The 26721-nt window shown below is 41.1% G+C and overlaps 1 protein-coding gene across 1 annotated transcript in view; it reads left to right on the forward strand.

Moving 5' to 3' along the window:
• INTS4 (integrator complex subunit 4) overlaps positions 1 to 26133 on the forward strand; it is an 84764-nt gene extending 58631 nt beyond the window's left edge. The window contains exons 14-21 of the mRNA XM_043452643.1: positions 1279 to 1372; positions 3926 to 4006; positions 6488 to 6618; positions 13912 to 13971; positions 16213 to 16372; positions 16589 to 16732; positions 21739 to 21859; positions 25653 to 26133. Of these exons, the coding sequence (XP_043308578.1) occupies positions 1279 to 1372; positions 3926 to 4006; positions 6488 to 6618; positions 13912 to 13971; positions 16213 to 16372; positions 16589 to 16732; positions 21739 to 21859; positions 25653 to 25831 (970 nt within the window). The 3' untranslated portion in view covers positions 25832 to 26133. The remainder of the gene's footprint in view (positions 1 to 1278; positions 1373 to 3925; positions 4007 to 6487; positions 6619 to 13911; positions 13972 to 16212; positions 16373 to 16588; positions 16733 to 21738; positions 21860 to 25652) is intronic.
• Positions 26134 to 26721: the final 588 nt, after the last annotated feature.

Consider the following 26721-nt stretch of genomic DNA (forward strand, 5'->3'; position numbering starts at 1 on the left):
AGTGATTCGGAGACCACCATCAAACCTGCTTCAAGTTTCAAATATGAGTCCTTCCAGGGGATTTCCTGGGGGTCCCAGTGGCTAGGGCTCCACGCTTCCACTGCAGGAGGCACAGGTTTGATCCCTGGTCAGGAACTAAGATTGTTGCATGCCACACATCACAGCCAAAAAAAAAGAATGAAACCTTTCCTTCCAAATAGGACTGATAAGGTCACATAACCAGGGAGATGACATGTACCAATTGGTTTAATCCAGTTGGACTCTACCTAGAACTAGGTTTGGGGACATCTCTTGAACAAAATCAGGGTTCACTTAGTAGGAAGTAGGAAGGGTTCACATTATTAGGAAGAAGTAGAGCATAAATTAGGTAGGCAGCCAATATAGCCCACTACAATATTTAAAAAAATTTTTTTCTGATGATATAAAACATACCTGTCGGACTTCCCTGCCGGTCCAGCGGTGACGACTTCGCCTTCCGATGCGGAGGGTATGGGTTTGATCCCTAGTCCAGGAGCTGGGATTCCACATGCCTTGGGGCCAAAAAACCACAACATAAAAGAAGAAATATTGTAACAAATTCAATAAAGACATCAAGAAAAAAAAAAAAAAGACATCAAGAAAATCTTTAAAAAAAAAAAACGTACCTGTCCATTGTATAAAACATTTGGAAAATAAAGCATAGTTGGGAGAAGGCAACAAAAATACCCTAATTCCTCTATCTAGAAAACAGTTTGCTGTCTTTTTCTTATGTTTGTGTGTATATACGTATATATATATATATATATATAGTTTTTATATAATTGAGATCATATACCTTATTACCATATTATATTCTAATGCTTGTAGAATATTCCATTGACTGGATGTACAGTAATTTATTTAATAATTCCTCTACCATTAAATATTTAAATAATTACTGTGTTTTGCTATAATAGTCCATATAACAATGAATATTGTGGGGCATAAAACACTTCATTTGTTTTGAATATTTCCCTGCTATCTCTCAGGATAAAACTACTTATCAAATAATTTGATTATATGTGTGCCTTTGTAGTGTATTACAGTTTTACTTTCCGGAAGAATTATATCAACTTAAACTGCTATCAAAATATAAATGAACCAGTTTCATTATAACCACTTCAGCACTGGGTTCTGTCATTTAAATTTTTTTTTTTTAACCAATTTGCTAGGTATAAAATGGTAAATGCTTTTGACATGATCTCTAATTGTTGTCATTATCCTTGTTCTCTGTTTGACTTGGGGTTTTATTTATGGCAGGGATCTGCAAAGGCTTGGAGAACTTCAGTCTGAATTGGCAGGAGTAGCTGACTTCTCTGCTACCTATCTTAGGTGTCAACTGCTTCTCATTAAGGTTGGTTTGAATCCATTTTGTTCTTGAATATGATGCTAAGAATGCACTTTAATGGATTCAGCAGTGTTTGAGGCCTTAAGTGGAAAAATATATGGTCTTATGCAACTGCTTAGCAATGGGGAAATTATGTACTCTGAAGTATAATTACATTCATCTCTAATTAAAGAATTGTTAACTCATATAGGAATTTTAATTTTTTAATTTGGGAGAATTCTTTTATTATATAATTGGAGCAGATTGGATAATCAGTTGCATTAGAATCCCAAGGATTTTAACTGTTTTTTAATCATTTGATTAGCAAAGATCTTATATAAACTTATATATATTTGTAATGCTAATTTCATTTTGTCAAAGTCAAATTAGTCAAAGGTTGATTTCATTGCTCTTAAAAGGGCCAACTTGCTGGCATTTCATACTAGGTAGGTAGATTACATGTATATATATGTATGTGTGTGTGTATACCAAATTAGTACCAAAATTAGTACCAAAAAGCTGTTTCAGTTTACTGAGTTGAAAACCAATTAAACTAGCTCAATAGCTGTCAGCTTCTGCAGCAGAGTTCTGCTATTAATTCAGACTTCTGATTTAGGAGAGCCCTCTCACTTGATAAGACTTTACCTTGGCTTTAGTTCTAAGTGTTGTTAGTCTTCAAAGCTGTTAGTGATATTTGACCAAAGTCAGAATAAATGGAGGAGTCAGAAATTATTATACACTGTAAGATATGTGATTTTAGGGTGATGTAGGTGTATGTATACATGTGAAGATGGATGTGTACACTGAAGTAGGTTGGGATTTAAACAGTCCTAAATTGGCTAGATAGATTCATTCAAATGTATATATCTTTGTAACCACTAGCACAGTTAAGATATAGAACATTTCCATTACATCCAAAAGTTCCTTTATGCCCCTTTACACAGTTATTTGGCATTTCCAAGTTTCTATAAAACAAGGCTAATAATTACTCTACCCAGGTGAGAATTGGTAGCAAGCAGCATGTGAAAACCCTTGGTCTATTGTCTGGTACATAGTGAGTGCCATGTCATCATTGGTCTTCTTCCTTCTTCCTTGGCTTGCTATCTTCTGCATTGAAATACAAAAAGGCCTTTGAAAAGAATCTACTTTTCTTTAGTAGGAAAAGAGAAGAGATTACTTCAAAATGTGATATAATGTTACGTACTCAAATGCTTCCCAGGTGGCGCTAGTAGTAAAGAACCCACCTGCCAATGCAGGAGTCCTAAGAGGCGCGGGTTTGATCCCTAGGTCAGGAAGATCCCCTGGAGGAGGAAATGGCAACCCACTTCAGTATTCTCGCCTGGAAAATTCCACGGACAGAGAAGCCTGGTGGGCTACAGTCCATAGGATTACAACGAGTCAGAACTGACTGAAGTGACTTAGTGCACACACACCCCAAAAAGCATACAAAATTACTCTGATTTCTGACTACAACTATATAAAAAACATGTATATGAGAAATTATTGGAAGCAAATATTCGAAAACAGTAACTCTGTTAGTGGTAGTATAATTTAGTAGTATAATTTAAAAATTTCTATTTTTTTACTCCAGACTTGCCACTGTCTGATAGTCACTAGGTACCTGTAACTGTTGAGCACTTTAAACGTTCATATTGAGATGTGCTGTTAGTGTAAATACACACTGGATTTCTTAGGTTTAGTATGAAAAAATGTGAACTATCTCATTAATAATTTTTAAAATATTGATTGCATAGTGATATGATAAACTGGGTTAAATAAACTATTGTTAATTTCACCTGTCTCTTTTTACTTTTTTTGGTTATTGTTATTTTTCTGTCTTTTTTTTAAATTTCAGAGATGTAACTACTAGAAAATGTAAAATCACATCCATGGCTTATGTTATTATATTTCTATTGTACAGTGTAAGTCTAGGTTTTCTGAACTGTCATTATGTCTATAATTAAGAAGGACTGTGAAAATAAGAGACTATAGCAGAGGTTTAGATGAGACGCCATATGGATGGATAGGAGAGAAGAGAGATGAAAGGTAAAATTCATGGCCCTAAGTGATAGTTTTGAATATAGAGAGTTAGAGAGCAAGGAATCTAGGAAAGCGTCTTGATTTTTTATTTGAGTATGTTGGTCAGGTGATGGGGCTGTTCACAGATAGTGGGCATAGAGCAAAGAAAAAGGAATCAAGTCAAGGGGTCTGAGCTGTCAGGGTAGTCTATGGGCTTTGAGATTAGGAGGTCCCAGAGCCTCAGAAGCCTAGCTTGCCTGGACATTGTGATGAGGCCTTCATGTCTCCTGCACTCTGCTTGCATTCTCTGGTCTGGGGCATGGGGACTTTGGGCCAAGAATTGAATGGGGAGGATTGCATTTGGCCCAAATCATTGGTTTCCACTCTGTCATAACAGGTAAGGCTTATTGGCTTAAAAGAGTAAGACTGAAAAAAAAAAAAAATTAAGACTGAGAGAAAGTCTTGATCACAGTAAATTTTCAAAGCAAAACAAACACCTAAGTCTCAAATGATATGGCAGTCTTTCTGATCTCTGTGTCCTGTCCTCTGCTGACTTGTCAGGCCCTACAGGAAAAGCTGTGGAATGTGGCTGCCCCTTTATATTTGAAGCAGAGTGATTTGGCCTCAGCAGCAGCAAAACAGGTAAGCTTATTGAGACCTTCTCCTCAGATAGGTATTTGTCCAGAAATTGTGTTCTCTAAGTTAGTTAGGGTCAGAGGACTTCACAAGGCTCTGCTGGGCTCCCCACTTTCAGCCTGTGACAGAAGTTAGTGATACGAGGAGCAGCATAATTAGGGGACACGGCACTGGCTTTCGAGTCACGGGGCTTTGGTTCTGTTCCCATGTCTGCCTCTGATTTGCTGGGCGATACAGAGCAGGTTACTTAATCTCCCCGATTTCTAAGATTTCTTTTGTGTTCTAAAATATTATTAATTTGTATTTCAGAAATGGGGGCTTCCCTGTTGGCTCAGTGGTAAAGAATCCGCCTGCCAGTGAAGGCGATGCAGGTTTGATCCCTGGGTTGGGAAGATCCCCTGGAGAAGGAAACGGCAACCTACTCCAGTATTCTTGCGTGGGCAGTCCCACAAATAGAGGAGCTTGGTGGGCTGTAGGAGCCTGGTAGTCCATGGGGTTGCAAAAGAGTTGGACACAATTTAGTGGCTAAACAACAACAAATTTCAGATATACTAAAATTAAATTATAATATTATGAATCTTTCATCTGAAAATGTAGCTGCACTCAGTTTGAGGTTGTTTATATTTTCAGCCTGTACCATCTCTCTCATTTCTTTTAACCATCTTTTGAATATTTAAAGGTCCTTATGTTTCTCCTCAGTTCATTAAGTAGAATTTAATTTTACTTGCCTTAAGTGTCTTTCTTTCTAGTTTTGAGCAATTTCCTTTCATTTTTGGATATTGGCATTTGGGAACTCTTCTGGGTTATGTCTTCCTAATAGTAAGTTTATATATGACTAATTATGACCCAGTAGGAAGCTAATGATGGTGACTATAATTGTTACATTATAGTTCACGAAATGATTTCAAGTCTCTTTTACTTAATCCTCATAATAATCCCATTAGGTGGAACTTCCTGGCAGTCCAGTGGTTAGGACTCTGTGCTTTCACTGAAGGGGGCGCGGGTTCAGTCCCTGTCAGAGAACTAAGATCCTGAAAGGGGCATGGCACAGCTGCTGCTGCTGCTAAGTCACTTCAGTCGTGTCTGACACTGTGCGACCCCATAGACGGCAGCCCACCAGGCTCCGCCGTCCCTGGGATTCCCCAGGCAAGAACACTGGAGGGGGTTACCATTGCCTTCTCCGATGGCACGGCTACACACACACACAGATCCCATTGGGTAGCAATAAGTATTGAGTCCATTTTACAGATGAAACAGCACTCAGCAAGGTTATAATCAGAGAGCTAAAGGTAGTAAATCAGAGACTTGACCTCAGATCCTCTGATACCCAGAGTCTGTTTTCTTTCCACTAGTCTGCTTGATCTCTAATCTAGTCCCCCTCTCAGACCTGCCATGTGGCTTGTAGGGGAGTAGAACTTAATGACTACAGACTGGAGATGGAGATGGGCCATGTTGGGAGGGATTGGACCAGGGAGCAGTATCCTGGAAGACAGAGAGGAATTACCATTTCTGTGTGAGAGTTGGGCTTCCTTGGTGGCTCAGATGGTAAAGAGTCTGCCTGCAAGATGGGAAACTTAGGTTCGATCCTTGGATCAGGAAGATCCCCTGGAGAAGGAAATGGCAACCCACTCCAGTATTCTTGCCTGGAAAATCCCATGGCTGGAGGAGCCTGGCGGGCTATAGTTCATGGGTCACAAAGAGTCAGACACGACTGAATGACTAATACTTCACTTTCATGTGACAGTTACTGTTAATCACCTTCCATGCCCCGTTTAATCCTTTAAATTTTATTATGTTGGTGCTGTGTCTTCTGCATTTACAGTTAAGGAAACTGAAGCACTGTGTCATTAGGAAATATATCTTACTGTCAGTTATAGGAGAACCTGGAGTCATTTCTCTGACTCAGTGCCTTCAAAAAACACAGGAAGGAAAGAGAAACATCATTAGAGGGGAGTCGCTACCTTGGATAGAATGGAACAAGAGCTTAAGATACCCTGGGCTTGAGCTGAGATCACTGATACTGTTTTCTGTACTGATTCCCTCCCTAAAATCCCTCTGACAGACCCAGCTCATGGAGCAGACTAAATGACTAACAGCTGGGTCATGGTTCCTAACAATAAATTCTTGAGGGCCTTTCTTGAGGTTTGTTTCTGTACATATCCATTTGCTGCCATGCACAGTGAGTTTGCTTTAGAGTTACAAGCAGTGCTTTATAGTTTTATCAGTATGTAAACTTTCATATCTGTCTGTCGTCAACTGAATAATATTACCAGATGAGTTTATTTTAATTGACAAAATAATTTATTCTTTTCACGACTTACTAATTTCTCTCAACATATATATTAATTTCTCTCAAATTATATCAATTTCTGTCAACATAGGCACTTAAAAATCTCAGCTCAGAATTAAAGCAGAGGCCTTAAAAAAAAAAAACCTCTGTTCAGATCTAGTTTCACTTAGAATTCTGTGCTGCTGTTTTCCTTATAGATCATGGAAGAAACCTATAAAATGGAGTTCATGTATAGTGGCGTGGAGAACAAGCAGGTGGTGATTATCCATCACATGAGGCTGCAGGCCAAAGCCTTGCAACTTATAGTAACAGCACGGACTGCTCGAGGGTAAGATGTGTGGTTGGCAAAACAAGGGTGGCCCAGTCCTTTTAAAGACACCTGAAAATGCATTCAGAGATCTCACCAAGGTTAATGATGCGTGAACTTATATTTAGGAAAGATTACCTAAGGGACGGACTTCCCTGGTGGCTCAGAGAGTCAAGATTCCGTCTGCAATGCAAGAGACCTGGGTTTGATCCCTGAGTCAGGAAGAACCCCTGGAGAAGAAAATGGCAACTCACTCCAGTAATCTCACTTGGGAAATCCCATGGACAGAGGAGTCTGGGGAGCTACCGTCCATGGGGTCACAGAGAGTCAGGCATGACTGAGGGACTAACACTTTCAGTGTTACTTTTCACCTAAGGGATATTGCAAGCTCTTCATTTCTTGAGATATTCCAAATTCCATTCTTAGATCAGATTAGATCCCTGGCAAAACCCTTCAGTGGCTCTCCATTGCCTACAGCAGAGCATAAGATTTCATCTGGCAGCAAAGTGTACTATATGATCCCTGATAGATTTCTTTAAGAATTTAGTGCCTGAACCATTTTGTTTTCTCTTTTGAAGGGACTAGTGCTTTGTCTCAGGCAGCCAAGACAAATTTTGAGACTGTCTGGTGCTGTGAGACTACTTTGTTCAAATCTTGACCTTTCTACTTACTCATTGTTTGATCACAGACAGGTTTTTTTTTTTTTCAGCCTCTCTGTGCCTTGTTTCCCTGCCTGTAAAATAAGGATGATGACAGCATCTATCTCATAAGGTTTCCATGGAGAATCAGTCAGTTCAGTCGCTTAGTCATGTCCAGCTCTTTGCGACCCCATGAACTGCAGTACACCAGGCCTCCTTGTCCATCACCAACTCCCAGAGTTTACTCAAACTCAAGTCCATTGAGTCAGTGATACCATCCAGCCATCTCATCCTCTGTCGTCCCCTTCTCCTCCCGCCTTCAATCTTTCCCAGCATCAGGGTCTTTTCAAATGACTCAGTTCTGTGCATCAGGTGGCCAAAATATTGGAGTTTCAGCTTCAGCATCAGTCCTTCCAAAGAATATTCAGGACTGATTTCCTTTAGGATGGACTGGTTGGATTTCCTTGCAGTCCAAAGGACTCTCAAGAGTCTTCTCCAATACCACAGTTCAAAAGCATCAACTCTTCGGTGCTCAGCTTTGTTTATAATCCAACTCCCACATCCATACATGGCTACTAGAAAAACCATAGCTTTGACTAGACAGACCTTTGGTGGCAAAGTAATGTCTCTGCTTTTTAATATGCTGTCTAGGTTGGTCATAACTTTTCTTCCAAGGAGTAAGCGTCTTTTCATTTCATGGCTGCAGTCACAATCTGTGGTGATTTTGGAGTCCAAAAAAATAGTCTGTCACTGTTTCCACTGTTTCCCCATCTGTTTGCCATGAAGTGATGGGACTGGATGCCTTGATCTTAGTTTTCTGAATGTTGAGTTTTAAGCCTACTTTTTACTCTCCTCCTTCACTTTCATCAAGAGGCTCTTTAGTTCTTGTTCACTTTCTGCCATAAGGGTGGTATCGTCTGCATATCTGAGGTTATTGATATTTCTCCCGGCAATCTTAATTCCAGCTTGTGCTTCATCTAGCCCAGTGTTTCGCATGATGTACTCTGCATAGAAGCTAAATAAGCAAGGTGACAATATACAGCCTTGACGTACTCCTTTTCCAATTTGGACCCAGTCTGTTGTTTCATGTCCAGATCTAACTGTTGCTTCCTGACCTGCATACAGATTTCTCAAGAGGCAGTTAAGGTGGTCTGGTATTCCCATCTCTTTAAGACTTTTCTACAGTGTATTGTGATCCACACAGTCAAAGGCTTTGGCATAGTCAATAAAGCAGAAGTAGATGTTTTTCTGGAACTCTCTTGCTTTTTTCAATGATCCAGCGGATGTTGGCAATTTGATCTCTGGTTCCTTTGCTTTTTATAAATCCAGCTTGAACATCTGGAAGTTCATGGTTCACGTACCTTTGAATCCTGGCTTGGAGAATTTTGAGCATTACTTTGCTTTTGTGTGAGATGAGTGCAATTGTGCGGTAGCTTGAGTATTCTTTGGCATTGCCTTTCTTTGGGGTTGGAATGAAAACTGACCTTTTCCAGTCCTGTGGCCACCGCTCAGTTTTCCAAGTTTTCTGACATATTGAGTGCAGCACTTTCACAGCATCATCTTTTAGGATTTGAAATAGCTCAACTGGAATGCCATCACCTCCACTGGCTTTGTCCATAGTGATGCTTCCTAAGGCCCACTTGACTTCGCATTCCAGGATGTCTGGCTCTAGGTGAGTGATCACACCATCGTGATTATGTGGGTCGTGAACATCTTTTTTGTATAGTTCTTCTGTGTATTCTTGCCAGCTCTTCTTAATGTCTTCTGCCATGAAGAATGAATGGGGTAAAATGTGTAAAAGCATTAACATGGTACTTGGTACATAGTTAGAGTTCATTATAATGGTAGCTGTTAGACTTTCTGAGAATGAGAATTGCTATATTGCTATATTTCATTGATCCTGAAATGTTCATTTAAAAAATTTAACTTCTCTGAAATCAGATATTTTGATGATGTTCTATAGTTTGATTGAAAGTGTTTTTTTTTTGTTTCTTGGTGTTTCATAAAAGTGCATCTTAAGAGTGATGGCACCAAACAAAAAAAAAGAAAAAGAACAAAAAAAAACAAGAGTGATGGCACCAAAGATTTCATATATATAATATGTACTTAGGGAACTTGTTATCAGACAGAAGACACATTTAATGCTCAGTCCACTAGTTGTGTTAGACTAAAAATCATGTAGAGAAACAAATATATGAGTGTTTAAGTAAACACCTAAAAACACATTAGGAAGAACATTCTTTTTTTTTTTTTAAGGAAGAACATTCTGAGTGTTGTTTTATTTCTTTGCTTATCTTGATGGTGACCTGATAAGGTCAGGTGGTACCTTAATCTTAGAGATAGCCATACATTCATTTAGCAAATGTTAAATCCCTGCTGTGTGCCGGTTGTAGCTGAGAAAATATAAGTGCTTGTGATAGTATCTACACTTTTTTATTAAAGAAAATGGATCTCCTTTTCAGTTTATATAGAATTATTATAAACATTTCAATATTGCAGATTAAGCGAACATTTTGTTCTCTGGTAATCTACCCCTTGTAAAACACCTAAGTATCCATTTAGATTATAAATATGTATGTTTAATATAGATTGAATCATAACATACTTGTCTGTTGTGCCTTATTTTTACTTCATCCAGCAATACGATATTTCACGTTGCCATGTTGTTAATAAGATTCCAATATATTAGGTCTTTGCTCATTTTTTTTTTTTTTTGGCTGTGCTGCTGCTCTGTGGCATGTAAAATCCGGGAATGAAACCCACGCCCCCCACTTTGGACCGCCAGAGAAGTCCCTCATGCTGTGTTATTTTATATTTTCCATTTGTACGCATTCCTGCTCCTTTTTCTTTTTCCTTGATTTTTGCTGGATTGATTGTTTTGTTTCTCTCTTCTTCCAGGGGTTTGGAGGTTTTGTACTATTCAAGTTTTAAACTTCAAATTAGAGACAGTAGAACATAATAATGGTTCAGAGGGCTGGGGTGCCTCATAGCTTAGATTCAGATCTTAACACCATTTGCAAACTTAGTAACCTTGGGCAAGGTACTTAAGAATGTCTCTCAATTTGTTTCCTGTAAGTTAAACTGGGATAATGTTAGTACCTGAATCTCTGTCATAAAGTTATTGTAAGGATTATTGAATTATTATATGTAAAGCCCTTAAAATACTGCCTGAAACATTAAGAATAAACACTTAATAAATGTTAGCTCTTTTTAGTTGAATAAATAGTATTTTTACTCTTATATTTTTAGTAAATTGATTGACCTTATATTTATTAGCATTAGAAAATAGAATTTATGATCACCTTTATCAAAACCACATTTAATCAAAATACAAGTTTAAGTATACTTTTATTTTCTAGTTTCACATTGTTAAATAATTTAGAATTTAGTTTCAGATTATCCTTTTTTTAAATTGTAGCTGATTTACAATATTAGTTTCAGGTATTCACTATTTTTACAGATCATACTTCATTAAAAGTTATTACAAGATATTGGCTATAGTTCCTTGTGCTGTCCAATATGTTGAATTACAGTTTTTCATGTATGTCTTATTTTATGAATTCTTTCTTAAAATCTGCATCAGTCTTTATAAGTACATTGTCAAAATTATTTAGCTCCAACTTCCCCACCACTGCTGTTTTTGTACTACAATTGTCTTTAAAAAAAAAATTATTTATCTGGCTGTTTGGTCTTGGTTGCTGCATGCAGGATCTTTAAATTCTAGCACGTAGGATCTAGTTCCCTCACCAGGGTTGGAACCCAGGACCCCTACATTGGGAGTTCAGAATCTTAGCCACTGGACCACCAGGGAAGTCCCACAGTTGCCCTTTAAAATTCCCTGTTCTAATTCACTGTGTATCTGACTGGAACACATTCACTAGTAATTGTTTTTCAGAATAAGTAGATAAGTAGTGTACTCATTGAGACTTTGCATATCTAAAACTTTCTTTTGCTCTCATATGTGAATGGAGTTCTTTCAGAACTAAATATTACTATATCTGTTTTGTTCTCTTTCCTTTGTAGTTAGCTTATTTTTCTCAAAGCTGCAAACTTTTCTTTTTAGAATTCAGAAATTTCTGAATATATCTGTGTTTTCTTTGCTTGTTCTTACTGACGTTTAGTGGGACTTTGAAGTCTTAGCTCTGTTTTATCTCAGAGTTTTTTTCCCCTCTATCATTTCTTTAATTACTTCTTCTTCTATCCACTTCAGTGTGTCATACTGGATATTGTATCACCTGGCTCTATTTTTCCTACATTGTATCTTTTCTCTCATAATTTCAGTTCCTTTTTCTACTTTATATTCTGAGTAAATTCCTCAGCATGCTCTTTTAATTTACTATTTCGGTTTTCATCATTTTTCCTTCTAGCGTTCAATTGTTGAATTGATTTCAGTATTAGTGTTTATTTCTGTACCTTTTTTGTAGCAGTTTTTCTTGCTTTATCATTGCAATATCGTTTCAAATCGTCTCTTCAGTCTTACTGAGATTGTTTATTAGAATTTTTAAAAAAGGTTTCTGTGCTTTCTTGCCTTGATATTCTCATTGAGGTCTTCTTGGTTTCCTTGACAGCTCCTCATCATCCTTATAACATCTAGTAATTTTTCATTGTATTTTTATACTTATAAGTGAAAGTTTAGACCAGTTTAAATTGGTAATTGGTATCGGCTTACCTAACAGTTACAGGTCAGTGTTTGGTTTTCCCTAGTGGGCCTTGCTCTTACACTGAAAATGGGGGGTTCTTAGTGGTAGAGGCCTACTTCATGTACCATGTAGGTGAGGCTGCCTACTCTGTTTGGGAGTTTGGAACAAGTTCTCAAATCTTTTCATATTTTACTGCTTGGAAATTCTCCAAACTGGTTGTATGTAAGCAGGCCAAAAAATGTACTACGTGGCTAACTTGCTTTCAGGTCAGCCTCTACTTAGCTGGAGTTGTCCTCTCTAGCCCTGTCATCCTTGGTGGTCTTTGGTTGGTTAACCTCACTAGCAAATTTCAGTTCCACTTCTGATAGTTTTTCAGAGTTAAAGATTCAAGTGCTACACACTTTTTAGGAAAATAATTCAGGTTAATGTTGCTTTTAGAATACATTTCCATTTGCCATTTATCATTTATATATCCATTCAACCAATAGTTATTGAAGAGCTGCTTGTTTCAGGAAACGCTGGATTATTAAGAACCTTGGTCCCACAGTCTTACTTTTCTTTACTTGCACTGGGCCTTTGTTGTTGCGCGAGGGCTTTCTCTAGTTATGTGGCTTCTCGTGGCGTGGAGCGCAGGCTCGCGGCGTCCGGGCCCCAGTGGTTGCAGCACAGCACGTGGGCCTCAGTAGTTGTGGCTCGAGGTCTATAGAGCACAGGCTTGGTAGTTGTGCACGTCGCCTGCATGGGCAGGTGGGTTCTTATCCACTGTACCACCAGGGGAGTCCCTCTTACATGTTTTTATATAAGGAACGAGTGTTTGCTTTTTATTCACTGGAGCTGTATTCCTTCAATTAATGATGTATTAATGAAAATAAATGGAACATCCGCATGCAGAAATTACAAGAAATAAAATGCACAAAGATTAAAGGAAAAATCTATTCTTTGATTAGTAAGTTACATTGACCTGGCATGTTGCCTGGGCTAAATTAGGTATACATTTAACTTCAAAGTACTGTGAGGCCAAAGAAGCCAAGATAGAGAGGAAAGAATATAGTCTATGTCTGTGTGCAAAGTAGTAACAAAATCTTTTTCCATTTTGCGTGAGAATGTGACCTTTGGTTTCCAAGTCTGTTTCCCGGAAACCTGATCACATCATCTCTATTACTAGATGACTCTGCTGTGGTAAAAATGATCTCTAAGAAAATTACATATAGACTAGAAGGAACTATTGGACTTCTCAGATGGCTCTGTGGTAAGGAATCCGCCTGCCAGTGTAGGAGACTCAGGTTTGATCCCTGGATTGGGAAGATCCTCTAGAGAAGGAAGTGGCAACCCATTCCAGTGTGCTTGCCTGGAGAATTCCATGCACAGGGGAGTCTGGTGGCTGCAGTACATGGGTTCGCCAAGGAGTCAGACATAACGTAGCGACTGAACAGCAACAACAAGAAGGAACTGTCAGTGAACTCTGATTGCCTGCTGCAGACGCCAAAGCTTTGGCCTTCACTGAGTGCAGTGGTTCTTGCAACTGAGCATATCCCTTTAGGCGCCCTGGAAGGTATAATTGTGGGTTACTTCAAGAGATATTAGCACCCATGAGGCATGAGGTTTCTCCGTGAAAATGGCCTCCACATTGGCCTGATGTAGATCTCATCTCCTTGAACCTGAGCTGTCAGAACTCCCAGGGAGCTCTGTGGGCTGCCGCCTGGGCTGCTGCACGGAGGAATGTGCCATTGCACTGCCCTGCCCTCTATCTGAACCCAATCTGGTGCCCAGTGTGCCTGTGATAGTCTTTGATTTTGAATATTCATGGAGCCTAATGAGCATTGCACTGTTTTAATTGGGTCTTGAGTTGCTGACAAATGTTTCCCTGCAGGTCCTTTAGGAGTCCTTTAAGAGAAATAGAATTTTTAGTGTAATATGCTCATTGTCTTTCCATGTAGTTTCAGTTTCTGGGACTTTGGTCTTTACGACTCAGTTCTCAGATTTCAAATAACATGGGTTTTTATTTGTTTGTTTTGTTGTTTTTTTCTCTTCTACAGAGTTGACCCCTTATTCGGAATGTGTGAAAAATTTTTACAGGAAGTAGACTTTTTTCAGAGGTAAGTGTTTGATCACCTTCTAGCTTATTAAATCTTGCTTATATAGAGAATTGCATTTATAGGGAAACAGGAGTGATCGCAACCAGAATCCTTGGTTTAGCCCTTGTAGCCAGTGTGCCCTAATTTGTATGCAGTTAGCTGTCAGTATCAGCGGCTTCTGCATTCATGGATATGGAGGGCCTGACTGTACTATTCCATTTTATGTAAAGGACTTGAGCATCCATGGATTTTGGTATGTACTAGGGGTCCTAGAACCAATCTGCCACAAATACTGAGACATAATTGTATTTTCTTTACTGGTATGTAAACTTCCTAAGTTAGCTAAACATACAGCATAATAATAAAAACATCAGAAATTATTGAATGTTTTGATTCAGCACTCAGCTGGGCCAGAAAAGGACAAATATTATGTGGAAAAACTCAAAAGTAACAACTTGCCTATTTTTTTCACTGTGGTTCTGAAAGTTGCAGTGTTTCTCTCTTATCTACAAAATATTGTTCCATAATTCTGTAGGTAGCTTTTATTTTATAGCCTAGATACGTTTTCTGAGGATTCTTTGTGAAGTTCATTGGCTAAAACTGATGCAGTCAATGAGTGGAAGGCTTGGTGAAACAGTAGGAGTCAAAGTAGTGACCAGACGTGTGGTATGCTGGCTATTCAATACTGGGAAGAAGGATTTATAAGAATTTAAAATGTAATACTTTTGAAATCTAACGTTTCATTCTTCCACTCCTTGTTCCTACCCCCCTGAACTTTACCAAACCTGACTCTACAGGTTTGAAAGACTCTTTGCTTTTCAGGCTTTTTTCATTTGGATGATGATAGCTTCCTACAGGGCTAGGTTGCCGTACTACCCTCACCACTAGGGGCTATGCTGTGCTGTGCTGTGTTTAGTCGCTCAGTCCTATCTGACTCTGGAGAAGGCAATGGCAACCCACTCCAGTACTCTTGCCTGGAAAATCCCGTGGACGGGGGAGCCTGGTAGGCTGCAGTCCATGGGGTCACGAATAGTTGGACTCGACTGAGCGACTTCACTTTCACTTTTTGCATTGGAGAAGGAAATGACAACCCACTCCAGTGTCTTGCCTGGAGAATCCCAGGGATGGTGGAGCCTGGTGGGCTGCCGTCTATGGGGTCACACAGAGTTGGACACGACGGAAGCAACTTAGCAGCAGCAGCAGCAGCGTGTCTGACTCTTTGTGATCCCATGGACTGTAGTCCGCTGGGCTTCTCTGTCCATGGGGATTCTCCAGGCAGGAATACTGGAGTGGGTTGCCATGCCCTTCTTCAGGGTATCTTCCCAACCCAGGGATCAAACCCACGTCTCCTGTGTTGCAGGCAGACTCTTCTTCACCAGCTGAGCTATCAGGGAAGCCCTGTTCTCTAGTAAATAATACAGTCTAGCTTGACTCTTCAGATCCTGACTTCAAATCTCTATGAAGTCCCTGCCTTACTTTTGGTTTTAGATTTTTATTTTTAATTGAAGTATAGTTGGTTTACAATGTTGTATAAATTTCTGGCGTACAGCAAACTGATTTAGTTAAACATAGCTTTAGATTCTTTAAGGTGGAGAGTCTGTTTATGCACAGTTGGATTGAAGAGATTTTTGGAAAGATGACAGCTCTGATTTGCCACAGAGGAGAATGTGTTAAGAGCTGTACATTCTTCCTTAATTCAGCCTCTGAGTCTCAGTATTGATGTCACCCCCTCAGTGAAATATTTTTTAACTATCTCCTTTTACAAAGCAAAGTACCATGGAATCATTCAGAGCTGGGAGTAAGTTACCTAACTTTTTTAAGCCTCAGTACAGCATTATCCTCTCTGAGTCTCAGTATTCTTATCAGTGGTTATAAGCTGCATTAAAACAGACTTTTTCTTCTCTTTGGCTCGGTGTTTATGTTCCCAGTGTCTAGAATAGTACCTACCACCTGATAGGGCCTAAACATATTTTTTATATTAATTAATGAATATATGATAGGAAAATAATATTTCTAACAATACACAGGATTGCTACATTAAATAAGATGGTATAAAACACTCAAGAGGTTGCCTGGCACATTTTAATAAACACGGCTATTATGATGACTTTGTCACTGCAGCTTAATTATATAGGTGCGTGGCTTTCCTCAGGAGCCATGAACTCCTCCAGTTCATCACTTTTCCTACCTCAGGGCCTGGTAGAAGTTCAGGAGTCAGCCTGTGGTGAATGAATTCCTAGTTGCTTCTGTTTGCTCCTTCAGGTGTTTCATCGCTGATTTGCCCCACCTGCAGGACAGCTTTGTGGACAAACTTCTTGACCTCATGCCCCGACTCATGACATCCAAACCTGCAGAAGTGGTCAAAATTCTGCAGACCATGCTGCGGCAGAGTGCCTTCCTACACCTCCCCCTTCCAGAGCAGGTCAGTGTCTATGTCGGTATCTTGACCCCTGCAGCGCAGGTCTGTCCAGAGAATCAAAACTGCTCACCTTCGGGATCTTCTTTGCCTTAGTGGAGCAGCTGAGTTCAGGCCTTGCTTCTGTTTTACTAACATATGTCCATCCACTAGATAAGGAGATCGTGTTTCGTTGCCCAGGGGTGACCTGGCTTTAGAATCGTATTTTCTTCTTGTTTACAGATCCACAAAGCCTCCGCCACCATTATTGAGCCAGCAGGCGAGTCAGACAACCCTTTGAGGTTTACATCTGGGTTGGTGGTGGCCCTGGATGTTGATGCAACCCTGGAACACGTGCAGGATCCTCAGAACACTGTGAAGGTCCAGGTCTGTCAGGTTTGGTTCCCATGGAGAACTGACTTGGTGTTGAAACTTCTCCTTTAGCACCCCCTGTAATCTCTGCCTGAGGGACAGAAGCTGGGGAGAGGGAAGAGATGCTTTTATGGACAAGAATGTGGGCACAGTTCCCAGCTCTACTGCTGAATATGGTTTGGAGCAAGTTACATTAAACTCTGCATCTCAGTCAGGTTCTACAACTGACTAAGTAGGAATGGTAACGTTGAAATGAAGTGATGTATTAATGTGAAAAGTCCTTGGTCCCCACTATGGGTTCATTAAATGGCAGGGCCCCTTCTGTTCTTACAATGTGAAGTTAAGACTTGTTATTTTTAGGACTATAAGTAAATTGTAATAAGCAAATTCATGCAGGCTGTGGTTAGGTCAGCTTGGTGAATAAAATTTATGGGTGGGGAAAAAGCTGTCCGAGGGAGTATTTTTCCCAAGTTAGATAGATGTACTAGAGAGATGGGAGAGATTCAGTATAGACACTAATCAGTTTATAACATTCCGTAGTTGAGCCCCAAAGGAGTCCTACCCATTTGCCATTTCCCTCCTTTCTTCCTTCCCTCCTTTCTCCTTCCTTTCCTTTTTTCCATCCATGCAGTAATGTTTACTCTGTTGCACATGCTAAGTGCTCGGCAAGTGAATTAGAATTCCTGCCCTCAGGATGTTTAGTTTCAGTGAGAGACAGACAAGTGGACAGGCAGTTGTAAAACAGCCATCAGTTCAGACAGGTGCAGGATGAATTAAGAATATTTTGGTTTCTTTTTAAATACCAGATTGCTCCCACAACATAGATCTAGTTTTGGGAGCCACTTGCAACATAGCCTCCTGAAATGAGACACAACTTTTAAAATGACCTGTTCTCAAGACTAAGACTGATTCAGTAAGATAATGGACTGACTTAACAGACTCAGTTTCTAGATTGTGAAGCTCCTTAGAAGTTTCAAAGGTGGGAATGAAGGTGGACAGAATATACTACCCCAAAATAAGTCTTTTGGGCCCAAAGATTCTTTGTAGTGATTATTTTTGAGAGTCTGTAGACACAGGTGAATCTCTGGAAACAGAATTGCCCTTTTTGAGAGGAGAATTTACGTTTGTAAGGGAAATCTCCATTTGTAAGTTGTCTCCCTCTTAGTATCTGGAAGGCTAATCTCTAGAAGCTCATATCAGTGGAGAGTATGCCAACTTAAATTTGCCTGACAACCTTACCCTTGTTCATTGTGTTTTATTTGATGGCCTCATGTAACAGGCTCTCTTTCTCTTCAGCATCTTTCTTTTGTTTTTTGCTGAAAATGGTATTTAAGGTGATGGCTTGGGCAATTTTAAGGAGTGACTCAGTTTTCTTAGGTCTCTTCTTTATATATAAAGATGTATTTATATATATATGTTTATATATATATATATATGTATGCATTTGTTATTAAGCTTCTGTTTTTCTCCTGTTAATCCACCTTTATTATAGAAGGGTCTCAGACAAGAACCTAGAAGGGTAGAGAGGAAATTATTTTTCCTTTCCTACAGGGTTATTTTCAATTTTTGGCTTCTATAAAAAATTCATCAGTATACTTAAAAAATACATATGTTACTGAGTCCAAGCTCGCTCTGTTGCAAGGAGGGGGACCCCTTCCAGTGCCCAAGACTGGGCTTTTGTCTAGCACTTGGAAATGAATTGTCTGAGGAGACACATGCGCTGACAAAGCAAGAGATTTTGTTGGGAAAGGGCGCCCGGGTGGAGAGCAGGAGGGTCAGGGAACCCAGGAGAACAGCTCTGCATGTGACTTGCAGTCTCAGGTTTTTGGTGATGGGATTAGTTTCCGGATTCTTTAGCTAGTCATTCTGACTCAGAGTCCTTCCTAGTGGTGCCCGCCTTGTTCAGCCATGATGGATGCCATGGAGGATTCTGGGAGGTGGTCGGACATGTGGTGTCTCCTTTTGATCTTTCCCCAGCTCTTCCGGTTGGTGGTGACTTATTAGTTCCATGTTCCTTACCAGGACCTCCTGTCCTAAAACAGCTCATGCAAATGGTTACTATGGTGCCTGGCCAGGGTGGGCGGTTTCAGTCAGTGTGCTTCCCCTAACAGCTCTGCTTGCTGCAGGACAGGCCAGTGAATCTGAGAGACAAGGTTTTGAGGCAAAGAAGAGACTTTAATCAGGGAGCTGGCGGACCAAGAAGGTAGCAGGCTAGTGCCTCAAGATAACCATCTTATTGAGGTCTGGATGCCAGGTTCTTTCAAAAATTAGAGAGAAAGAAGCAATGAGGAACTAAAGTTAAAAGGCATAATAGAGAGGGAGATGCAGTGGGGAAGTAAAGTGAAAGGGTCTCCAGTCTTGCAAAACATCTCCAATGGAATGGCCAGCCTTCAGAAGGGTGTGTTATTCTCTCCTATTCACAGGTGGACAAGGACAAAGTATCTCTCCATGAGCTGAACAAAAGCACTTTAGTTTACAGTCAAGCAGAAGGCCAGGGTCCTCCAGGCAAGCTACTGAGTATAATTATAATAATAAAAGCAAGTCAAAGAAACAGTTTCTAACATGGAGTCAGAATTGGCTTCTTCCCTGCAACATATATATGTATATACATATATACATATCTGTGTATATATGTATATATAAGTTATTCAGATAAGGAATGCTATGGGAGAAACCCTTAATTTGTGGCTGAAGAAAAGAAAGACCTTGTGGAGATACTGTGGCATGGATTAGGTCTGAAAGGATGATTAAGAGCAAAGGATAGAGGTATTCCAGGCAGAGGGAATATGAATAAACACTGGCAGTAAGTACAGAAAAGTAGCTTGGAGCAGGCAGGGTCGGCTTCCTGGAAGAGAGTAAGGATGAATCAGGCCCTGGAGATGGTAATATTTGCCTACGGTAACAGTAGAGGAAAAATATCTTCTGACTTTCCATCCGGAATTCTTATAAATTATGAGACCTACAGAGAACTAATTCTGAGCTGCCTGTGAAGTTGTGCTGCCAGCTTTTTTTGTTTTGCCCTGTAGACTGAAAAAATAATGCACAGCCTAGAATTGGAGAGTTAGGTTTTTTTTTTTTTAAGCGGGTGTTCTTAGGGCTTCAAGCCTGGGAGATAGCATCTCAAATTAATGCTGAGAAAACTGTTCTGAAGAGGAAGTGGGGGAAACTAGGTTATACAGGAATTTTTGCAGCAACACCAGGTAGTCACAATGAAAGATTACTGTTCGTAAAAGGAAACTAGATATCTCAAGGAGTTTAGCGCTTTTCTGTATCTGGGAAGATGGAAGAATCTGGACTCGCTGAAATAATTCCTTTGATATGCACCTCAGCTATCTGGGGCCAGTATCCTGTTTTCTCATCCTGAGTTTCCTCAAGCTGTACCATGGGTGTGACTGCAGTCCGATGACTGCTAGGTGGTGGGCATTCCTTGTTTCTGCCCTGTGTTCTCCGAGGGCTCACGGGTGGAGGGTGGCTGCTGTCCCTGATGGCTCAAAATCCTTTGCTTACTGAAATGGCAGGCAGTGTTTTATTTCTCACTCCCAACGTTAGCTTCACCCTGGCTCCACATTCGAATTACTCAGAATGTGTTAAAAAAAATACTGGTGCACAGGCTTCCAGTTTAAGTCAGAATCTTGAGTAGAACTCATGAGTACCAGTATTTTTTATTTAAGAGCTCATAGGTTCCAATTAAAAAGGAAAAAAAAAGAGCCCATAGGTGATTCTAATGTGCAGCCAGGGTTGAGAACCATTGTTTCACATTGTTCCTGGAAAAAGTTCACTGACCAGTTGTGCATAAATGAGATCACAGGTAGATTGTTTAAGGTTCATCTGCTAGACTCTACTGAAAAATCACCTTCAGAGTAGCTTTACTACATGCATGGCCAAACTGTTTGAATGCCATCATAGGTTGGAAGATGGGGAAGTCTCTGCTCAGTCGCTGGACAGCTCTGACAGTAAGAAAGCGTTGTCCAGCTCAGCTGCCATGCCCCAACACTTCTGGACAGATGAGATTATGGGGCAAGTGGGCTGAGACATGCCTCCCCAGAGTTTCATAGTTGAGAGACTTGTGCAGTCCCTACTTGACCCCATCAGTACATTCCCAAAGCCCAGGTCCTGTGTGTTTCTAGGATGTGCTTCATTTGCTCCTTCAGCTCACTTGTGCACTGTGCAGTGTGATAGGCCCTCTACACAGATAACTGTGAAGCTCCCCTCGGTGTTGAGGAGAGCTCTTTGGCAGCTTGTGAGACTTGAAGAACTGGCCCGTGATTTGAGCAGACCCCTCATGAAGCACTATCTCTGTAGAAAGAGATAAACAGCTTTCTGGCTGCTTATGATCTAGTGAAACGTTACAGAATTGTTCTTTTTAAAAATATGTATGTATGTACTTAATTTTGGCTATGCTGGGTCTTTTTGCTGTGGGCAGGCTTTCTCTAGTTGCAGCAAGCAGGGGCTACTTTCTGGCTGTGGTGCATGGGTTTCTCGTTGTGATGGCTTCTCTTGTTGCAGAACACCGGCTTCATTAGTTGTGGTGCACAGGTTTAGTTTGCGCCACAACCTGTGGGATCTTCCTGGACCAAGGATTGCACCCATGTCCCCTGCATAGGCAGGCGGATTCTTAACTGCTGGACCACCAGCAAGGTTCCAGAATTATTCTTAATACTTGATAGTTGATGATGGATGGTGGGCCATGATATGACTCAGAGCCAGAAGAAGCAGGGAGTGCCTGCAAAGGCTCTTCATGTCAGGATTAATATTTTAACTTATCCATGTACTTCATAGAGGCACCTTATTTCTTTCACTCATTCACCATAAATTCGGGAAAGATTTATCACACACTGGCTTGTACTAGGGGGAGGGTAGAGAGATTTTGACAGTATTGTCCTCCCCACAAGGAGCAGTTTCTTATGAAGGATGGTGTCATCTTTTCCTCCTGTTTTGGGGTTCACAGCAGGTGTCACCAGCGATTTTGTTAAAAGCTCATGGCTCTTCTGGCTCTTTTTCTCATGTCTGTCACCTCTTAGGTCTTATATCCAGATGGCCAGGCGCAGATGATCCACCCTAAGCCGGCAGACTTTCGGAATCCTGGCCCAGGGCGGCACCGGCTCATCACTCAGGTGTTCCTCTCCCACACTGCCTGGACAGGTAAGGAGTCCGTGGGGGGCAAGGCATTTGTTTTTTATAGTTTGAAAAATACGTGATTGAACCAGGCCTGCTGAGGGTTGAACTTGATTTCCTAAGGCGCTTACAAGCTCAAGCTGGGCATATTTAGACTAATTTGCTGCGTTGCTTTGATTATACACAGCACAAAATTTTTTCAAAAGATTACGATAGAATGGAGTCTCATGGAAAGAACTGTGGGCTAGACATTTGGAGACTATTTTCTTATCGTAACTTTGTAATTGACTTGCTGCAAAACCTTGGACAGGCTACTCTCCCTTCTGAATCTTGTCTCCTCACCTTCTAAATTAAGATGACAATTCTTAATCTACTACTTAATTCTGAGGACTAGTCTTTCTGGAAATTAAGCAGTTTTATGTTTTTTTTTACCAGTAATTTAAAATCACTCTTTTTGTTATATGAACAGTTCATTTCATTCCCCCAGAAGAGGTACAGTGACAACTGTTAGTGCCTTTCCTTCCCACATGGGCTGGTTTGTGGGGTAGTGCAAAGATGATCTATTCATACTTCGCCCTACAGCATCTGAGTAGAAACTTGTTAATCTGAGAAAATAACATGGAAGCTACATAGGTATTTTTCTTTAATTTGTAAAGGATAAAATGAGAGAATACAAATGCAATGACATTCCATTTCCACAATCTGTAAGGCGCTTTGGAAACTTTAGAAAGAGACTCAGTCTGCAGAACCTAAAATGTGGGAGAGAATTGGTCTCGGTGGTGTCGCCTAAATTGTTGAAGATGATTCAGAAGTATGGTTGTTACTGGAGATGGTGTTCAATACCAGCAAATTTGGTTTATTTTAGAAATAGATGAATGCCTTCTGGAATTTTCTTTCACTGTATTTTTGAATACATGCATAATTATTTATTGCCATTATTAGTGGTTCCCCCAATTAAGGGTGTTAGGTGGGTGTAGATGACTTTATAAAGTTTTCACAAAGAGGAAACAGTGCTATTGAATGTGGGAGCAGCCCTTTTGGAGGTCCAGTGGGCCTGTCACAGTTGAGGGAGCTTCCAGCCAGGGAGCTTTTCCCAGGATCTGCCTCTCTGAACGTCCCTCGCTCCATATCCTTGCTGTTGGAATGTTCTGCACTGTTTGCCACAGTGCAAGTCTACAGGAAGTTAGAGTTCCTTATTCTGATCTCTTTTGGTGAAGGGATCCTAGATATGGGGAAAGAAATGCTGTGGGACAGCACTGTTTTGCAGGGACCAAGGCTGAGGGAGGCAAGACAGCATATTACAGCTCAGAAGAGCTTGAAAGGTTTTAAGGGGTGTATTGACTTGTCCCTGGTCATACAGCAGCTCACTGCATGAACCAGGCATACAATTTGGGCTGTCCTGAGCCTGAAAAATTATAATTCACTCAGCCTCCTTTGAGAGGCTGCTACCTAGTCATAATTAAAAATCTGTTTTAATTCTCTGCTCAGCACTTACTCATGTCAGATGTTTCCTCATTCATTTATTGACTTTATCTCCAATTAGAATGTGGGCTGCTTGAGAACAGGAAACTTGCTCACCACTTTTACCTTTGTGTTCCCAGTACCTCTATATCTTATGTCCCTAGTCCCTGACATGTAGTAAATGCTCAACAAATAATGAAAACGGAATGTAGGGTTTCAAGTTTGCAATAAAAATTCATTTAATTCTTAGATAACTCTGTGGTGGGAGTTAGTATTCTGCTCTTAATTTTGTAGGTGCATAAGTGGAGCCCCACGTAGCCGATTGATAGTGGCTTGGAGGCCTGCATGCAGATTTCCTAAGTGCCTTGTTTTTTCACTATACCATCCTCCCATCTGGCCTGGGATACTAAAGTGAAATGTGTTCTCATTCTGAATGTGCCAGCACTTTCTTCTTCCTAACCCAGGAGATGAGGCCTGGTGTTGGGAAGGGGCTCCTCCATCTAGTCCCTCAGCTCCCTACCTAGGGCCTGTCTTTTGGGAGATAGGATGCTGCCAGGCCTGGAGTCACATAGACAAGTTTCCAAATTCTGCCTTACTTGCTGTGATCCTGAGAAAGTTATTTAACCTGTCTGTCTCATTTTCCTTTAAGACTGTGGAGTGGTAATATATACCTCATAAAGACATACTCTTCCAAGCATGATAAACAGGTTGCATGATTGGCCCCAGACGATCTTTTGTTTGTTTTTTCTCTCTGCTCCCTTCCTCTAATGGCAGTGGCTTGAATTGCCACTCTTCACATGTGCTGGTGAGGGAAGGCTTAATGACCAGGTAGGGTTCAGTTGTCTGACCTTACCAGCGTTTGGCTCCTGAAAGTGCTGTGAGAGCCAGGGCTGGGTTGTGGTTCAAGGGTTGGCAGTAGCCATCTAGGACAAAAGAGAAGAGCCTGTTGGGAGAGCTGATACTGGAGCCTCGGACCAGAGAGCAGTGCTGGTTTCATTACAGGGACATGAAGGCTGGTGAAAGGGCCCGTGGTAAATGGTCCTGCTGAAGTTGCTGTCTGGGCTTGGCTGGGTTGCTCTGGCTGGCTGCCAGCCCTCCCTTCCTGGAAGACAGTGATCTCGTCTCTATTTTGATCCCTAGGGAGAAGTCTGGAAATAACAAGGAACATGTCTGGGGAGGCATTGAGAAGTCCTGGGACCTCTGCCCTTGTTCATTTTCTGTTCCATCAGCCCTTGTTGCTGCCCTTTAAACCCCTTACCCTTGGGCTCATCTTTGAAACTTGCACCTTTCATGAAGTAAGGAGGTTACCCAGTCACACAAGATCGAGGATGACACCCAAGCTAGCGGTGTTCTTGTCCTCTGCACCTGCCATTAGGTCTTTCTGAAATCCTTTCCCTCTTCTTTATTGAAGCCACATGGTTAATAGAAAGATTAGTGTTTCAGTTTATGAACTGAGCTCAAATTCTGTCATTAGTGTGGATTTGGGCAGTCACTTAGAACCTCTCAGAACCTTGGGACTTTTTTGGGATCGTGACGCTCTTTCTTCCATGGTGTGGCAGGGTGAGATCTCTTGGAGTTATGTGCTTGGCACAGAGTAGGGGTTCCATTGCAAAGCCTTCCTGGGCTCCTTCCTCAGTACTTTTTACAGACTCGAGTGTGCACTGTGCTCTACACAACTGTCTCTGTCTCCTCAGCCAAACAGCAACTTAAGGGCGGTCTTATTTATTTTTGCTGGGCCTGCCAGGTGCAGACACCAGATCATTGTTATAATGTCATGTCATGAAAGAATGGAAGGTTCAGTGACATGATTTTAGGTCCCTGAAATGTGTTCCTATTCAGTAATGAGTGTTTTCTGTCCGAACTGTTTCCAGATGAATGGCTTCTTCTCCGCTGATGCAGCAGAGTGCACTCTGCACGCAGCCCTCAGGTCTGAGATCAGCTGCCCAGAAAGAGCGTGGTTATCTGGGCACAAGAACTGGCCACATGCACATACCTCGTGTCCCTCTGTCTTTGAGGCTGGAAGGCCTCTGTGCAAGAGGGTTTTTCACTTGCTTTCTGAGTATCTCAGCAGCCATGGCTCTGAGCTGCAGGGAGCCCAACAGACCTGAGGAGGAGGTGGCGGTGGCAGAGATGCAGCAGCACATCTGTAGCTTAGGAAGAGCCTCACGGAAAATTGTTTTTGTTTTGCAGGTGGGGGAAGGGAGGGATGCAGACAGGTGAAAAATGTTCTTGAAACCCTGCTGCAAAAAAAAAAAAAAGAAACCCTGCTGTCTCCATCTTTGATCTTGCTCTTACTTGACATTTCATCCCAATTCCTGGTCGTTGCCCCATCATTGAGGATTTTTGTCTTTTTTTCTAGAACCCTGCCAGGTGGAAGTGAGGCTGCTGCTGGCCTACAACTCCAGTTCACGCATTCCAAAATCCCCCTGGATTGAAGGTGGTGAGATGTCACCCCAGGTGGAAACCAGCATCGAGGGCACCATCCCCTTCAGCAAGTCTGTAAAAGTTTACATAATGCCCAAACCTGCAAGACGCTGAATCACAAGCAGTCTTTACAGCCGTGGCCTAGAAGGCCCTTCTTGGGATCAGAGTGAGCCAGAAGCCTGGAGCATTTCACCTGGAAATAGTATATAGGCATAAGGAGGAACATGTGACCCATGCAGTCTCATCTGTATCAAGCATTGGATAAATTATTTTGCATTAATTAAGAACACAGAAACCTTCAAGGCTATCTTGTCCTCCACCCCCAACCTCCACAGCCCTGCCCCCAATAAAGTTGAGACACCAAGCTGCTCTAGTCCCTGGTCCTTCAGGGAATCTGTGTGGCTATAGGTTCAACATTTATACTACATGTCTGCATTCTTCAGGTGTGAAACAAAAAGATCCAATTTTCTAGCCACTTCCAAAGAACCGGTTATTGGAGCCATAATCTTATTTCTTAAAGCAACAGTCTGTTTGTCAGAGCCAACTCCAAAGCAGCTTTCACAGCTTTGCTTTTTTACTATCGACAGTTCCTGAATGGCCCCAGACTTCATCATCTTGCCGAGAGTCTCCTTCCTTAACTCAGGCAATGGCTGGCCAAGAACTGAATGGACATTCATTCTTCAGGAAAATTTTTGATCTTGCCTGCCATTATCCTTAGGACCAAAATATGAGAGATGGGCCGTATTTTAGAAAAGGAACTAGCATTATAGGAAAGAGGGATCTAGTGTAAGAAGCACAGTCATTTTCCAGTACTTCTCTGATGACTCCAGTGTTGGAGCTGCATGTGAGTTAAAGATGCAGCTGGGGTGTAAGGACAGTAAAGGCTGTGAACCATGTGAGGGCCTGTGATGTGTTCTTTACCTGTCATTTAATCCTTGTAACAGCCAAGTGCGTCTGACAGGTTAGGTCATTGGTAGGAATACTGTAATAACACCTGTATTCAT

The sequence above is a fragment of the Cervus canadensis genome, chromosome 29, assembly GCF_019320065.1.
Source record: "Cervus canadensis isolate Bull #8, Minnesota chromosome 29, ASM1932006v1, whole genome shotgun sequence".
Classification (NCBI taxonomy): domain Eukaryota; kingdom Metazoa; phylum Chordata; class Mammalia; order Artiodactyla; family Cervidae; genus Cervus; species Cervus canadensis.